Genomic DNA, 17891 nt, shown 5'->3' with positions numbered 1-17891 from the left:
ACTCGACTCACATACGGCTGTTTACCGGAAGCCAGTGATTATATCGCTTCGCACCGCTTCACTTCAGAAGGCCTTTATTAACACCTGGAGTCGTATGGATCACTTTAATGATGGATGGATGCAGTTTTTCAGGCTTATAATCAAAACCATTCTCTCCCATCATGAAGCTGGGAAGAGCCAGGATATTTTTTAATATAACTCTGATTGTGTTCGGCTGAAAGAAAGTCATATCCAACCTCACAATAGAGCATTTTGAGCTGAGCAAAACATTTGTTGGGTTGTATATTGGATTTTTTGACAGTCAGATCCCAGAGAGTGAAAGTAAATGGCATTTTATCAGATTTACTATGTACATCCACCGGCTCACCCCAGGGCTGTGTTCTCTCAGCCTTAGTTTATATTTTATACACTAACATGTGCCAAAGCAGGGACGCAAATAAGACGATAGTGAAATTTGCTGAAGACATGGTTATAATGAGCCCAGTCATCGTATTTGGAGTTAAACATAACTAAAACAAAAGACATGATTATAGATTTCAGAAATTGTGCTTCTCTACGATCATTAAAGACCAGGCGGTGGACAGTGTAGAAAGTTACAAACATCTTGGGACAGTCATAGACTCTAAATTGAAACTTTTATTGAATCGGTCTTGTCGTTCTCCCTTGTATCTTGGTTTGGGTATTTGGGGGTGGTGTGCAGAGGCACATTGTCATAATCTTTTTCTTATAAGTTTTTTATGCTTTGGATATTGTTCTCTGTTTATTGTTTGTTTTAATGTTCTTTGGATTGTCTTAAGTATTGATCGCTGAATCTCCTGTCTGCACAACAAACTTACCCTTGGGTACTAATAAAGACACCTTGACCTTGACCTTCACCTTGACCTTCATATACACCTAGGATGGCTTGAGGGTGAGTACATTTATGGGATCATTTTTGGGTGAACTATACCTTTAAGTGCAGGAACGAGAGAAAACGATGATACTTAAATCACCATTCTTTACACGTCTTTCCCATTGGTAAACTTTTATAATTATGGAATACAAAAGAGCTCATTATGCAAATGTCATGCTGATGTAGTTTATACTGATTACTGTCCAGAAGAACTCACCCACTTGTCATCTGTAATGAAATATCAAGGTTAAAGTCATCTAGTCTTCAGTGTCCACTTTTGACTTATAAATTATAGTCCAAAATGCAGATTATTGTGGTTAAAACTGACGGTTTAAGATCGTCTGATTGAGAAAATGTGACCAATCACATCTGAAATATCTGATATCCAGCTCAGAAATAAACATATGAGACAAAATTGGGAACCGAAAACAGAAGAAATCGGTGTAAACAGTTTTTTACATGGCTACTTACCAATTAAATAATGTATAACATTTTTCATTCAAATGACTTTAAAAAAAAAATATATATATAAAAACAATTCTAACCCAAAATGTGTTTATTTATTATTTTACCAGAATGTTTTTCATCATGATAACTATTTATCACATTTACCATATTATACACTATTTCATATTAAGATGGATTTTGTATAAAAAGTGTGGATGTTTTGCTATGCATTTAGGCTTAAAAATATAAATTGTATACAAATCAATTTGATTTAAAAGATATATATTCATATTTCAAGTTTAATATTTCAAGAATATATATAAAGTATTTCAGAAAAGAGCTTATTAACGAAACCTCCTGGTGATGCTACTCTAAATTGGTTATATAAACATGTTTGTCAATAAATATCTAATAGCATGGATCAATAAAGTATAAAAAGGTTTTCTGAAAGCTTCAAGTGACTGTCAGTCCATCAGCTTTGGTCAGTGTTTGTACGAGTCTCACAGATCCTCTTCATACGAGTCTGGCTCTCTCAGTCTCTCCCTTCGGTTGAGTCTATGCCGGTGTCTCCTGCGTTGGAGAAAATGGGACATTTGTGAGAAAACTGACTAGAGAAGTCAAGAAACTCTAATTGATAACGAGGTTCAAGCGCTTTAAGACCTTAAACATGCGCTAAAAGGTGTTATGTTTTATTTAGCATGTAACCACCTCGTTCATAGATGGAAAAGACCATTTGCAGCCAAAATAGGGAATTTACTAAGCAAATACAGTTATCGAGGAAGAGTTAGAAACATAGGACTAGTTCGCAAAAGTAGGTTTTTGAAATAATCTCCAATATTTAAAGCTGCAGTCTGTAGTTTTTCCACTTTGTCGCCATCTCTGTTTGAAATCTGCAACTGCAGTTATTCGCGGAGTTATCAACTGTACGTGCGTTGTGCCTCGGCACGGCACAGCGCGGATGAATCCGATGTTTTGAGGAGAATGTGCGGCTGTCAGTCGCCGCCGGTGTGGATACGGGCATTCGCAATCACAGATTATACTTTTTGGAAGTATGACCAACATAAGAGTTTTCACCGGAAAATGTCGTCTGAACAAGTAAGTAACATCCACTTTTGTTCTGACCAACTAAGGGAAAAAAAGCATTGCAGTAAATCGCGCCGATTAAATCTAACGATCGCTTATCATATCACGTCAAACCGTGCAAATTATACTTTGTTCTCAAATTGTTAATGTTCACAACATCAGCATTGAGCGACTACATTTAATGCTCTTCCGATATTTGTCCTTGTTTTCGCATGGCCCGGTTGCAGTCTCTTTTTTTTCTGTAGCCACTCCGAAGTCTTTTGTGTTTTACAACGGGTGAATCTCCAGTTGTCACTGGTGATTGTCGTTTGAACCTTTCTGGATCCGCCATCAAATTGATGAGTTTAATTATATCAAGTGCTGTGAGAAAAGGCTATAAATCTCCAACATCCTCTCACTCATAGCCGACTAGCCGAGACTCTTCTTTATGTGGACAGATGTGACGTAATGACGCAAAGACATGCTCAGAAATCCACCGTTACCGCTGGAATAAAAAACATTATTACAAGCTTACCGTTTGAATCGAGCTAGGGCAAGCAGAGAGTTTTGAACACTGGCTGGTTATGTACTTGCTTAAAATGAATAATTTTTAACCCAAAAAAGTTACGGACTGCAGCTTTAATGAACGATTCGATTGACGGCGGCGATCCTAGAGGCAGAGTTGCTCAGAATGAGGAGTTCTGCCATGCGGTGTGAATGTCGTGGGCGTGTGGGAAAAATTGTGTAATATACAATCCGTTACGCACGTGAAAAACGCGAAGGCGCCACCCGGTGGCCGATTTCTTTAGAATTTCGTCAAACAGGCCCAGTGAGTTTCGTTCCGATGGGCCTCCATTAACCTTGTCTGACAGCCGCTCAAACTTTATTGCCCGACGGCGGCCATGTTTTTCGAGATACGCTAATGTCCTCGTAGACAATCGCAGCACCTTGGACAAAGACACCGCATGCCAGTTTTCAAGTCAATCAGACTGACCGTTGCGTAGCTATAGCCGTTTTCATCTTTTTTTATTTGATTTTATAGCGCCACCAAGTGGCCAGTCGCCACATCCTTTTTCACGCGACCACAGGCTGAGCCCGTACATAGATGTATCGAGTTCGGTGAAACGATCTCATTCCTTCAAGAGAGATAGCGGTGTTAGTGAAAGTGGTCATGCCCACTTCAAACATTTTGGCGTCCAGTTGCGAATTTCAACTTTTTCAATAATTACTGACAATCAGATGCCAGAGAATCTGTCTGTACTGGTCTGGTTCTGATCCGGCGAGAAACCTAGGACTAGTGCGCAAATGTAGGTTTTTCAAAAAATCCAAAATACCTGTACATTTCGCCAGGGTGACGATCAAACCCAAGACGTGCGTTTTGTTCGTCTTGAGCCAAGGATACCAGTGATATAAGACACTTGAGACGAACTTTTGACCGCTGTAGCGCCACCATCAGGCCGATTGGGCTGAGACTTGGTGGAGTTGTAGACGGTGTGAGTACTACCAGCCCTCAATGTTTCAACTCTCTACGACTTACGGTTCGGTCTGTCCGATCACTTTTAGGGGAGATCGCTGATCCTAGATTCTAACAATAGTGTTTCACCAAAGCTTTATCAAACTCAAGCCTCATATTTCTGCTTTTAAGCCTCACAGATGTCATTGTAAGTGTGTTACTGTGACTGTGATGTTTAATAAAAACTTAAATAGTAACTAAAACAACACAGTGACTGGTTTAAACGCACCTCCACATTAGAAAGGCCAGAGATGCGGCTCCGAGCGCTAACAACAGCAGCAGAAACACAATGACAGCGCTCGTGATCCTGTTTGTGCTTTCACACGGCTCTGAAACACACACACACACACACACACACTCATCAGACGGTCAACCTTAGATGTTACAGTCAAACCAAAATTTATTCAGACACCTTCAGCATTTCTCACATTATCAGTTTATTCGCTATACTTTAGAAAATGGCAACACATGAGCAGAACTCAGAGTTATGAACTCAGTTGATATTTGACTGGTTTTGTCCGTCCTTCTGTTAGACTGTCTCACACATGAATGATGTTGAATATCTGTCAGCTGTTAAATTTAACTACACGATTAGATAATACCAGTTTAGCTCAACCAATTACCAAGCAATGCTTCATTTTGTTCAGTCTGTGTGTAAAAAGAGCATTAGCAATTAAAGAAAAAACACTTCAGCAAAACATGCTCAGCTCAAAGAGTCTGAATAATTTTCGGTCACAAATTTGTATACATGTTACTGGTAGTCACTGTATGAAGACTTTTTGGGTATAATAATTCACAGTTGACTTTATTTTGCTATCCTCAATTACATAAATGAACTATAGTGTTCTGCACACTAGTAAAACAACATCAAAAATGATATAATTTTTGGTTTGACTACATGCTCGAAACATAATAGCATTTCCCTATCATGAATGACCCTGAGTACCTGCGGTGTATGTGGCCGAACTGTGTCCCAGTTTGTTGCTCACGATGCAGGTGAAGTGTCCGCAGAAGGTCCCGGAGACGAACAGAGACGTTCTGTCTGCCGAAACACGGCCCACGTCCCCCGTCACCATCACTTTCTCATACAGCCACGTGAAGGAGGGCTCAGTTCCCCAGGCCTCCATACAGTGAAGAACGCCGTGAGACACATTCACCATCACTGACACGTGATTCACTGCCACTGACACACACACACACATGAAACTGACTAAATTACTGGAGAAAAGTACAAGGACATAATGAAGAAAGTCCTGTTGTGGAGAGCATTTTTACCACAATTTGTGATATTAAGTGCTGCTTAAAAGTTTGTGAACCCCTTGCAGAGTCTATGAAAATGTCAATTTTAACAAAATATGAGGGATCATACAAAATGCATGTTATTTTTTATTTAGTGCTGTCCTGAATAAGATATTTTACGTAAAAGATGTTTACATATAGTGACTATATGAAGAGTTCAGATGCAAAAGCCTCTAAGTGCCATCTGAAATTTCCTTCTAGAATTATTTTTATCAAGCTTGTATGTTTATGTTCACTTATTTCACATTACTGGCAATGCAAATTACCTATTAATTGTCATTAAAGTGAAATTATTGAACTTAAATATACGAGCTTGAAAAAAATCCTCATTTTAGAAGAAAATTTCAGATGGCACTTAGAGGCTTTTGCATCTGAACTCTTCATATGCAAACATATTTTAAAGATCACATTAGCAATGAAAGAAAAAACACTTCAATAACATGCTCAGGTCAAAGTGTCTGAATCATTTGGTCCCAAACTTTTATAAATTTTACTGGTAGTCACTGTATGAAGAATAGTTGGGTATAATATGTCACAATTTACTTTATTTTGCTCTCCTCACTTACATAAATGAACTATAGTGTCCTGCACACACTAGTAAAAATATATCAAAAATTATATCTGGTTTCTGAATAAGTTTTGGTCATTTTTGGTTTGGTCATTTCATACAGTGACTATTAGTCCACAAGACATTTTTTTATTTATTTTTTACATAAAGAATTCCCTGTTGAAAAGTTTATGAACCCTTGATTCTTAATACTGCGTGTCGTTACCTGGATGATCCACAGCTGTTTTAGTTTTGTGATAGTTGTTCTCTTTGAAGATCAAAGTACAATTTACTTTGATCTTCAAATTCATAAAGTGTTCATCCCGCCTTTAATGCATCATGTTTCCTTCTGGAGCATCAGTGGATGTTTAAACCTTTTGTAATAGTTGTGTTTGAGTCCCTCAGTGTGAAAAGAAAGATGGATATCAAAATCATACAGTCACTGCTGGAAAGAGTTCAAACATGATGACGAGTCACGAGTCGCATGGGTATATTTGTGGCAATAGCCAACAATACATTGTATGGGTCAAAATGATCGATTTTTCTTTTATGCCAAAAAATCATTAGGATATTAAGTAAAAATTCCATGAAGATATTTTGTAAATTCCCTACCGTAAAAATATAAAACATTTATTTTTGTGAGTGAATGCAGCACAATCGCCAACATAAATGAACAACTTTAAAGGAGATTTTCTCAATGTTTCGGTTTATTCAACTTTCAGATAATGTATAAATCTCATTTTAAAAAATATTACCCATATGACTGGTTTTGTGGTCCAGGGTCACATATGCAAATGATGCTGAAAAGCTGAAGAAGTTTCAGGACCTGGATGAAGAATCAAGGGTTCATAAACTTTTCAATGGAGTATTTTTTATAAATTCAGCTATATTTTTTTTGTCTTGTGGACTATATGTAAACATCTTAACATCTTATTTTGTTACAATTAATGACATTTTCACAGATTCTGCAAGGGGTTCACAAACTTTCAAGCAGCACTGTATACCGATGTGTGTGTGTGTGTGTGTGTGTGTGTGTGTGTGTGTGTGTGTGTGTGTGTATATATATATGAAGAGTTCAGATGCAAAAGCCTCTAATTGCCATCTGAAATTTTCTTCTAGAATGATCATTTTTATCAAGCTCCTATATTTAAGTTCAGTAATTTCACTTAAATTACAATTAATAGGTCATTTTCATTGCCATTTAAGTAAAATTACTGAACTTAAATATACAAGCTTGATAAAAATGATCATTCGAGAGGCTTTTGCATCTGAACTCTTCATATACAAGTGTGACTAGAGTCTGTATGTTTAGTGGTTCAGGTGGAATTAAGTGCAGAACAACAGCGTTTGAGGAGTATCATCAGAGCTCATGTGAATGAATGGGAAGCTTTATCTGATCTTACGATACTCCTGAACGCTTCGATCAGCAGAATGCCTCTGTCCTGATTGGTCTGTTACTGTGACCTTATAAACGCCACCGTCCGACGCTTGATAACCCCTGATCTTCAGTGCGGATCCATGTTGCTCCACAGTCACTCTCCCATCAGAGGGAACTCTGTGAGGAAACTCAGCCACTGTTGAACTCTTCCCAGAAGCCTTTGCGCTGCGTTCCCATGTCACTTTAGTAACGCGTTCACCCTCCAGAAGCTCGATCTGTGCCTGTAGGATCAAGTCCTGACCTCTGACTACATACACAGTCTGCTGGTTTGAGAAGTGGACGGAGAAACACTGGCCACTCCAGAGCCCTGCGGTTACAGTATATATTATAAAACATACTTATATCTCCAAATTATGATTACATGAGCTTGATGCAAAAGCATTTAACTGGTAATTCACAAACACATGGCTGCGAGTTATTTACATAATAAAACAGCAACATCAAAATGTATGTATGTATGTATGTGTGTATATATATATATATATATATATATATATATATATATACAGTACTGTGCAAAAGTCTTAGGCATGTTAATATCCCCTCCCCAAAAATGGTTGTAAGTCAGTTATTTCTATCTTTTGCTGTAGTGTGTCAGTAGGAAATATCAGTTTACATTTCCAAACATTCTTTTTGCCATTAATTGTAATAATCCAGTGAGATTTGTGTATGCACAAGGAGTCTGACAACAGCCGGTGTGATCTGATCTCACCATCATCGAGTCCGTCTGTGATTACATGAAGAAACAGAAGAAACTGAGACAGACTAAATCCAGAAGAACTGCGGGAACGTCTCCGAGACGCTTGAAGAAACCTTCCTGCAAAGCTTCCTGAAAAACTATGCGCAAGTGTACCTGGACAAAAGCCGTTTTAAACGCAAAGGGTCGTTACACCATATATTGATTTGAATTAGTTAATAGAAGTTAAAGCATAAATAAATTCAATTTGTGATTTTATTTTTGAAAGCATTCTCACTTTACAGCATTTTAACACACAGTACTGTGGCTTTGCAGGAATGTTTCTTCAAGCGTCTCGGAGACGTTCCCGCAGTTCTTCTGGATTTAGTCTGTCTCAGTTTCTTCTGTTTCTTCATGTAATCACAGACGGACTCGATGATGGTGAGATCAGATCATACCGGCTGTTGTCAGACTCCTCGTGCAGACACAAATCTCACTGGATTATTACAATTAATGGCAAAAAGCATGTTTGGAAATGTAAACTGATATTTCCTACTGACACACTACAGCAAAAGATATAAATAACTGACTTAAAACCATTTTTGGGGACATTTTTGGGGTGGGGATATTAACATGCCTAAGACTTTTGCACAGTACTGTATATAATTTTTTTTTATAAATTTTTTTTTATATAATAATTATTAAAATAATGTAGTTCATCAATCTAACAGTAGACCATTATGGTTGCCAAAAAATGCAAATATAAAAAATATTTTTTTTGTATTATTGATTTTTTCAAAACAATGGTTTACTAATCTGAAAATTGGTCATGTGCTGTGTGAGAAACATTTATTATTATCATCATCAGTGTTGAATACAGTTGTGCTGCTGCTTCATATTTTTGTGGAAACTGATTTTAAAAAATCCAGGATTCTTTGATGAATAGAAAGTTCAAAAGAACAGCATTTATTTGAAATAGAAAATTACACATAAGACATCACCGTTCATTAATATTTTTTTTATTTAATAGTTATTGAAATAACCTAGTTCAATAATAACTGTAGACTGTTTACTGAATTGTAAATGTTAAAAAGGGGAAAATGTTAATTATTTATCTAAAAACAAAAACAATAATGATCTAAATATTGGAGGCGTTACGTCTCCCATAATATAAAAAATAAACATTTATCATTGTTATTGATTTTGAATAAAGCTGTGCAGCTTAGTATTTTTGTGGAAAACATTTTTTTCTGGATTTTCTTGATAAATAGAAAGTTAGAAAATAACAGCATTTATTTGAAATAGAAATAAAAATTAATTTTAATTACTTTAATTAAAATACACCAACATTCAATAAACGTTATATACATAATAATTAAATATTAATATAGTTAATTAATCTAAATGTATTTATGGTGTTTGTTTATGCCAAGCGATGTAAATGTTAAAAAGGAAAAATTATCGATCTGAATATTGGAGTCATTACGTCCCCCATAATATAGTTATTTGCTGATTAAGAAACATTATAATCATTATTATTATTATTATTATCAATTTTAAATAAAGCTGTACTGCTTTTTTTGTGTGTGTGGATTCTTAGTGGATTAGAAAGTTGTAACGAACAGCATTTATTTGAAATTGAAATAAAAGTAACATCAAGAATGCTGTAATTGGCCAATCAAATTCAAGTGTTCCCTATAAACTCTATATAAACACATAAAGACATCACAGATAATCATAACTCACAGCAGACTTGCAAAAGCAGGACGGTCCGGGTGAGCGTCTGTAGTCGAGGCTTCATGTCTCCTGTGTGGAGAAGAGGATCAGAAACATGCGAGCAGAAGTCGACATTACAGGCGGAGTCTGAAACTTTATGATGTTTTTCATAACTCACCTCTCATAACTTCCTGAGACAGACGAACTTCTGTGCCATTAGAATCCTAGAGCAGAACTGTGGACATGTCGCCAGTGCGAGGACGGGACTGGTGTGTGAACTCGTGTGGAGTTCAGCGAGTCAAAGGTCTTTAGGCGTCACCGTGTTTGCAGAGCGAGTCGTTTCCTTTTTCCCTTTCCTGTGGAGTAAAGCCACTATTCTCTGTTTCAACAAGCAGATCTTCCACACGCTCAAACACGATACACTCTCAAGATCACTTCACACGCTTTATTCACTGTACAAACTTCTTATTGTCAAACAGCACAATAAGAACAAATGAGGTAGATCACAAATGAAGAGGAATGAGATCCATTTTTTTCTTGTAAACAAAATCTTGCACTTGCACTTTAAGAACTGTCATTTTTAAAGGTTTAGCCAAGTGAACAGTATAATTCCTCACAATAAACACAAGCACATTCCTCTGTCATAAATAAGTAAAACATTTGACCGAACTGAAAAATTGCACTGAATCAAGTCAACATTTTTTCCCCATCTAACAGTAAGAAAACACGATTTTCCCCGAGAACATTTAAACCTGGAAGCTGAGAACTGTTTGAGAGTTGCATATACTCAGAATGAACAATAATTTAAAACAACAACAAAAAACAATGCATTTATATGCATTAAATGCTAATTATATGCATTAAAATGCTCACAATGTTTTGAAAAAAAGAGTGGAAAAGCATGTACATCAACATAGGTCAAATAAATTAAATCAAAATAATCCAAATAAAACTCTTTAAATGCTTAAACATGCAAATAAATCAAATAAAAAGCTGTCTTTGAGTGAATGACTGCTCATTCCCTGGCTGGAGTCCCTAGTAGTTGTTTTCTCTGCGTTTCTTCATCATGACAAATAACCTGGAATAAAAAAAGTGAACAGTATGTGAAAAATAACAAAGTAAACAGGCTAGGGCTGGGCTAAAAATAATATTTTTAAATGTCAACAATAATTTGACATCTCAATTCTTATAGGCCTATTTGTTTTATATAAAGATGTAAAGTTATATGTAGATGTTGTCAGACTCCTTGTGCATACACAAATCTCGCTGGATTATTACAATTAATGGCAAGAAGAATGTTTGGAAATGTAAACTGATATTTCCTACTGACACACTACAGCAAAAGATATGAATAACTGACTTACAACCATTTTTGGGGACATTTTTGGGGTGGGGATATTAACATGCCTAAGACTTTTGCACAGTACTGTATATAGTAGAAGAGATAAGAGGACTTACCCGGCCACACAGAGTGCTGTCATTATTACCACAACTGCAATCAGTCCCGTCCAACAGGACCGAGATTCTGAAGAGTCAAACACAACACAAGCTGACTGACATTACTTTAGAAACCTTATGCTGAGTCCAATCCACTAGAAGACTCTTTACTCTAAAAATGTACACCTCAAGAAATGAATCGATATACAGCCACAAGCAGATATTATGGGCCCAAAAACACAGCAATGATTTCAAGTGCACTGCACTGAGCAAGCATCAGAGGGTTTGAGAAAGAGACCCTGAATTTGGCAAAGACAAGTTTTCAGCAGATCTAGTTTTCTTGTTTGCAGGTTCAGTTCTATGGACTGGTGTCAAAAAGTGGCGAGGACCGTTTGCACATACAAGCAGGTTATGATGTAATGAAATAAAGGCTTGTCTTATTAATATGAATTATATTATGCACAAATTTAACAAAAGCCCTTGAAAAAAAACGTATATGTAAAATCTTTGGTAACACTTTACAATAAAGTTTGCTTTTTTAAAATGATTCAACTAAATTAGCTATGTTACTATATGTTCCCTGGCCTGACTTTTGTTAGACTTCCTGTTTCCTGTCCTGGTTGCCATGTTTGTAGTCGCTTGTAGTCTTTATTTCCTGTGTGTATTATACAGCTCTCGTGTTTCCCGTCTTGCTTGGTCAGTCGTTGAATGTTCCTGGCATGTTCGTGTTCTCAGAGTTTCCCTGTTTTGGTTATGTTTTCATTAAACTACTTTGCACACAGATCCTCGTCTCTGCCTGATTCCCTTGTTTTCAGTATTACAATTTAACGACCTAATAATGAAAAATACCTCGAAAGCATTTTTGGTAACACTTTAAAAATAAGGTCTCAATGGTTAACATTAGTTAACAAATTTGAACCTTATTGTAAAGTGTTACCGTATTTATTGATCTTAGTTCATTTCAAGACTTACTAATGCATCAGTAAAATAAAATAAGCTGTATCTGTTAACATTATTGGACCTGAGCCAACATGAACTAACAATGAGTTGTATTTTTATTAAAGGGATACTTCACCGATTAGCATTCAGCTTTGTATCAGTAGAAACCTGGTAATATTCTCGAATGACCGTGTTTCCCTCCCTCATGTCCCCCTGAGACGAGAGATTTCGGTATTGTGTGTCTGGAAGAAAAAAAACTCTGAGTTTTTTTTTCCAGACACACAATACAGAAATCTCTCGTCTCAGGGGGACATGAGGGAGGGAAACACAGGCTTTTTTGCCTAGAGGCGAGAGACTACAGCCGGTAGGAGGCGCTGTTCTGCATGTGTTCAACCCGCCCATAGGGGGATCTCACCATAAAACGCCATCTTTTCAGTTTCGAGTCGACTAGTAGCCTAGTTGTATCATTTCTCCTGATACTGCCCTCTGTAACCGGTAGGCGTGGCTTGGGAGTGGCCTCGTAGGGCAGTGAAGCAAGTGCATTCTGGGAGTTGTTGTCTTTCATCCACATGAGCCAAAAATACATTTTCTGGCTGTTCTCAGTCTAGAAGGCACCAACTTCTAAAATAATTTCACATTTCTACTACATAAATGACCCAATTTAAATACACATTCATCTTTCCAGCGGTGAAATATCCCTTTAACAGTTGTATTTTTATTAACAGTTGTATTTTTGTATAGTGTTACCATTTTTTCTTTATCATTTAATCGTGTAAATCAAAAGATCAGATTTGATGCATCAAAACTAAATCTAGATACAGTCAAACCACTCAGTCCTACATTACGGGTGATTTGGAGACATGACGGACATCACGTTAACTACCCACAGAGTTTCTGGGACATTTACTCCTAAATATTCATAAATGCCATATGTAGGGTTTGGTGTCGAGAACCGGTTCCATTTCAGAACCGGTTCCAAATTTTCAAGAACTGTGGATTCGATAAGACATGAGCTATTCCGCTTGTCGATTCCTGTGTGTGCATTTTAATATGATTAAACCATTCAAGCACAAGAAGAGCCGCACTGAGTTCTCTTACATGTGTTTTTGTATTTAAACGGACAAATACACACAAAAATATGTCAAAATGTCCTCGTAAACACAGTCGGTTGTGTCTTAAAGCAACACTAAAGATGATTTTTTACCTTAAAATAATGTTTCCAAAATGGTATCAGTGGTTCATCAAGTCTTAACAGGGTGAACGGCACTTCTGTATTCGCTTTGCGGCCCTGTATCTGCTATAACCACACTATGCAAGTTTGCCAGATCGGGTAGCATTTCTGTAGTTCGAATGAGACGTAAGAAAACTACAAATTTGACTTGCTTTACGGCAAGCGTTACAATAGTCATTATTTTGTTTTTCTTCGTTTCTGATGTCGCAATACATCATACTTTCATAAAATCATGCAACATACTCTACCTTGTCTGTGGACATCGCTATTTCCAAAGCCGGTGCTGGATAAACAGCGAGCGTGCGTGCGACGGTAAGCTAAATTATTTACGACAGCGGCAATGGACAATTCTGCTTCCAACCAGTAGGGGGACCAAAGAGGAAAAGGTCTTTAGAGTTGCTTTAAGGCCCCATCCACACTACTGCATTTTCGTTTAGAAACGGAGACCTTTTGCTACATTTGCACCTCCCGTCCACACTAAAACGGCAAAAACGAAGACCTAAAACGGAGAAGTTTAGAAACGCTGCTGACCCGTTTCGCGTTTTGAATCTCCGGAGGGAGTTTTAGTGAAGACGGGTCAAAACGGAGGACTTTAGAAACGATGACGCAGAGGCTCACGCTCGGCTCTATGATTGGGTGTCATCAGTCATGGAGTAGGCTATACACATGTAAAAAAAAAAGAAAAATTGTGTGGAAAATCTGAAACCGTGTGCATGCTAGAAATAGAACCGACGCCTATTTTTCATGCGACACGCAAGCGTGTTGGAAGCGTTTCCAGGCAAAATAGAATAGGAAAAGATGTTTATATGCCATTTTGACACAAATACATATTAATAAATGACATTTTGATGTTTGAAAGTCTCTAGGTTTACACCGGCACGCGCATGCCCAGTGTTGGTGAATGGTCACGTGATCCGCGTTTTCAGTCGTTTTCATGTGGACGGAGATCAATTCTAATACGCAGCTAAAACGCTGGTGTGGACGGAGATCGTATTCGTTTTAATTCTCCGTTTCTAAACTAAAACGCAGTAGTGTGGACGGGGCCTAAGTGAACGTAAACAGTTGAGAAAGAAAACGCACGTGTAATAGTGGGTGCTTCTCAATTCTTATTTGTGCATCCTCGTTTCCTTTCCTCTCGTCTCAGCTCCTCCCCCTGTAGGATGCGAGGGAAGGCTGCAAGGAAAAGACGCGAGGACGGAGGGATAGAATGAAAGCTTTTTTTATACATTGGAATATTGATCACTCGAGCGTCACTTCACCGCGTCATCAGCAGCGCTCAGAGGATCTGCCCTTACGTTGTTGAAGTTTGTTTATTAAAGAAATTCATAATAAATATTAATAAAGCAAGATCCCCTGTTTGAAATATGTGAGATATGTGGTTTATATAAGGGTCATTGACGAATAAGGTTTTTAAAAGTGTAAAAAAATAGAATGGAGATATAACTATATTTGAAACCATTTTTTTAGTTTACCTAGGTGTTAACAATAAGATTTTGTGGTTTGTACAATCAGTTAACACTGTTTTTTGTCATTTTTTACAAGATGGAAAAAATGTCACCAAAAAAGTCATTCGGTTTAACCACTGATTTGAAAGTTAAAAACTGATTTGACATTGATGTTGAGATAGTATATAGTGTGTACCACAGAAGAAATATTTAAAAAAATTATCACTGATCTCATAAATGTAATCATTTACTGGACTACTCTAAACACTCCAACATATTCAAGTAAAACATTGCACAGGGAAAGAAGAAAGGGGGAAATGTAAAAAAAAGAGCCTTATCTGCTTTATATTTGTATTATTGTAGTTCCTTTAGTTATTAAAAACAATATTATTCCATTTAAATATTTACTATATCGGTTTTACCGAATGACCTTTTGACACTTCAAAATCTTTAAAATACCTTTATATGTAGTAAAATATAATTAAAACCTTTTGGATTCAGTAAAAGAGATCAGGTTGTACTACCTTACATACTTTGGATGTTATATATTTGTTTTTTTATTATTATTAAGGCCTTTGGACCAAAAAAATGACCCGTCACGTCATTGACCCATAAACTGCAAAGGTAAAGTATAAATCAAAATTATTGTGACCAATGTGAAGGGGGAGGAGGATTTATACGTGCGTCACGTTTTAGTCGATAAAACTCTTCCGCATAGGATACACCTGTGTGTCCTCGCTCATGACTCCTCAGAAAGCCTCCTCACTCCTCGATCCTCGACTCCTCGCGGTGCTATTAGAGAATTGAGATGTCCTTCAAGATGCCTGTGCTCGATCGGTTTCTGGGTCATAGGATGGAGGACGGAGGAGAGAGGAGACGAGGAGGGATATTGAGAAGTACCCAGTATATTGGATCCGTGCAGCTCTTAAAGTGACAGCAGCCTCACATACCTGATGCCGTCTCTACAATAACAACAAAAGACAAAGAGAGAATTCACTTGCTGTTCTTGACTGAATAACTTTAGTAAATTTATTTGTAATGCATATTTTATTTTTTAAAGTGCAGTGTTATTTTACATTTGATTACAGTTTATGTACCCGAATACCTAAAAATCTTAAGATACTTTTTTATTTCAATCATATCTTTGTTCTGTTGTATTTATTTGTGTGATTGCTAATTTTTTATTTGCTTTATTTGAGTGTTTACTTGTCTTTAATAATGCTTGAAATATTAGTTAGGCTAGTTATTTTTGCTATGGTATTTCTAAACCACAGGCAAAAGTTCCTTGGGCGAAGTGTTCTTTAGCCCAGTGGTTCTCAACTCCAGTCCTCGGGACCCACTGCTCTGCACATTTTGTCTGTCTCCCTTATTTAACACACCTGAACCAGATCATCAGCTCGTTAGGAGAGACTCCATGAACTGATTTGAGTGTGTCAGATAAGAGAGACATTCAATTTGTTGAGAACCACTGCTTTAGCCTCTATATTTCTTTATTGTATTCAGCTACAATGAAATGTTTTGCAATAAGGCTTAGAATAAATGTGAATGATATCCAAGGTTTTTTTTTACCTTCTTGGAACTAAAATTAGGAATTGATGAGAATTGGAATAGGGATGGTTAAAATTCAAACGATACCCAACCCTAGCCATACATTCTTGACATTGAAAAATACCTTTTGGTGCTTCGTAATGCGTCGTGAGCGTTACGCCGAGGCTGCTCTTGATGACGCAGGTGTAGTTAACTCCCTGAACCTCTGAGATATTGAGTCTACTGCCGGTTTGATTGGTTACTGGAACGCCATCAACCAGCCATGAGAACTGAGGACTGTCCCACTGCGCCTTGTCATGTTTATCCACCACACACTCCAACACACGTGCAATCCACGCCTTTGGAGATTCCTCTGAAAGGAGAGAAAGAAGTATGTAAAAAAAGAAACTTGTTCAACTGGTTTGTGTGTGTGTGTATGTTCTGCACGACATGCCTTTGAGCTTAAATAGCTGTGCATGATAAGAAAATATTCAAAAAGCTGGTGCACAGGTGGTCAGTCATAAAATGGAAACATATTTACCTATCTTTCGCACTTCTACAGAGTCATGCTCCTGATATCCATTACCGTCAGTAACGGTGACCTTGTAGATCCCAAAGTCTCCTTCTGCAACATCAGTGATCCGCAGAAGTGCATCGTCTTTCTCCAAAGATATTCTGCTTCCATGAGCACCTGAGAGTCTGAAATTGTCCTTGCCTCTCTCTAGGTCCCACGTCACCATGTCTATCACGTCGTCTGGGTTTTTCTTGAATACGGCTTCCAAAACAAGAGTTTGACCAAGCGCAACATAGAGAGGTCGTCCAGTCTTAAAGTGTACTGATATTGATCCATGAAGACACACAGGCACTGGGGACAGTTATTCGAAAATAATTAATATGTTATAATATTACATATAGGGTTTGCAAACTGACTGGTCCCAATGCCTTTGACAGTTTCACCACTTTTTTTGACAAATGCATGCATAATAATTGTAAAGCAATAGTTTTAGGATGTAAAACTTTCACTCTTCCAAACTTACAAGCATGAAAATGATTTAGAAATTGATTTTGACACTCCAAATGACTCAATAATTTAAAAGTAATTTTTGAAAATGCATTCTAATATTAAAATAGCATTTTTATTTACAGTGTTTATTTTTATAAATTGTTTGTGTTGATGTAATTTCCATGTTTTACTTTAACAATTTTAACTCGATGAATGTTTGTGGATAAAACTGTTCTTTGCTTCCGAGAAAAGCATTAAAGAAACACAGAGATTAGACTTGCCTTTGAAACACTGCGTCAGACACACATGCCATTTAAATATTGCATTAGAAGCACAAAGCCTTGCTCAGCCCCATATTATTGCATGCCCAAACAGGTTTTATAGTTTAATAATTAACTATTTCATTCAATAACACCAGACACACTCACTCAGGATAACGGTGGTACACAGAATCCAAACCAACATCCAAGATCCCATGATGACACCTGACAAATCATTAGAGACTGAAATTATTTCTGCCTTTCTTTTTTCTTTCATTCAGGTGAGACTGACTCGTTGGCCAGGTAAAAAAAAAAAAAAAAAAAAAAAATCTTACCTTGACTTTCGAAGCTTAATCTCCGTGTTTACTGTATTTCTGTTGTAGTGAGATCGTCTTGAGGTTATTACAATGAACGAAATGAGTTTTCAGGAAAATTATTATCTTTACCCTCCTGACCATT

The 17891-nt window shown here is 37.1% G+C and overlaps 2 protein-coding genes across 3 annotated transcripts; both read right to left on the bottom strand.

The window, feature by feature from the left end:
- Positions 1-616: 616 nt before the first annotated feature.
- On the bottom strand, positions 617-9876 carry LOC307172773 (uncharacterized protein). Its single transcript, XM_079895364.1, has 6 exons — positions 9769-9876; positions 9621-9680; positions 7164-7505; positions 4861-5097; positions 4144-4243; positions 617-1909 (listed from the first exon to the last, which is right to left on the bottom strand). Exons 1-6 carry the CDS (start codon positions 9773-9775, stop codon positions 1840-1842), a joined length of 816 nt encoding a protein of 271 aa, XP_079751490.1. The 5' UTR covers positions 9776-9876; the 3' UTR covers positions 617-1839.
- Positions 9877-10587: 711 nt separating this feature from the next.
- On the bottom strand, positions 10588-17862 carry LOC307172774 (uncharacterized protein). 2 transcript variants are annotated; one of them, XM_079895365.1, is made up of 7 exons: positions 17768-17862; positions 17601-17657; positions 16711-17034; positions 16315-16542; positions 15593-15604; positions 11049-11115; positions 10588-10668 (listed from the first exon to the last, which is right to left on the bottom strand). In XM_079895365.1, the coding sequence occupies exons 2-7, from the start codon at positions 17647-17649 to the stop codon at positions 10626-10628; spliced, it is 723 nt and encodes a 240-aa protein (XP_079751491.1). In that variant the 5' UTR covers positions 17650-17657; positions 17768-17862; the 3' UTR covers positions 10588-10625. The 2 variants fall into 2 exon arrangements, with proteins under 2 accessions (XP_079751491.1, XP_079751492.1); XM_079895366.1 differs by lacking the exon at positions 15593-15604 and having other exon boundaries at positions 17768-17861.
- Positions 17863-17891: the final 29 nt, after the last annotated feature.

Source organism: Squalius cephalus (genome assembly GCF_949319135.1).
Source record: "Squalius cephalus genome assembly, chromosome: 15".
In the NCBI taxonomy this organism is placed as follows: Eukaryota; Metazoa; Chordata; class Actinopteri; order Cypriniformes; family Leuciscidae; genus Squalius; species Squalius cephalus.
Note: the sequence above shows the minus strand (reverse complement) of the source record. Positions and strands in the feature narration are given on the sequence as shown.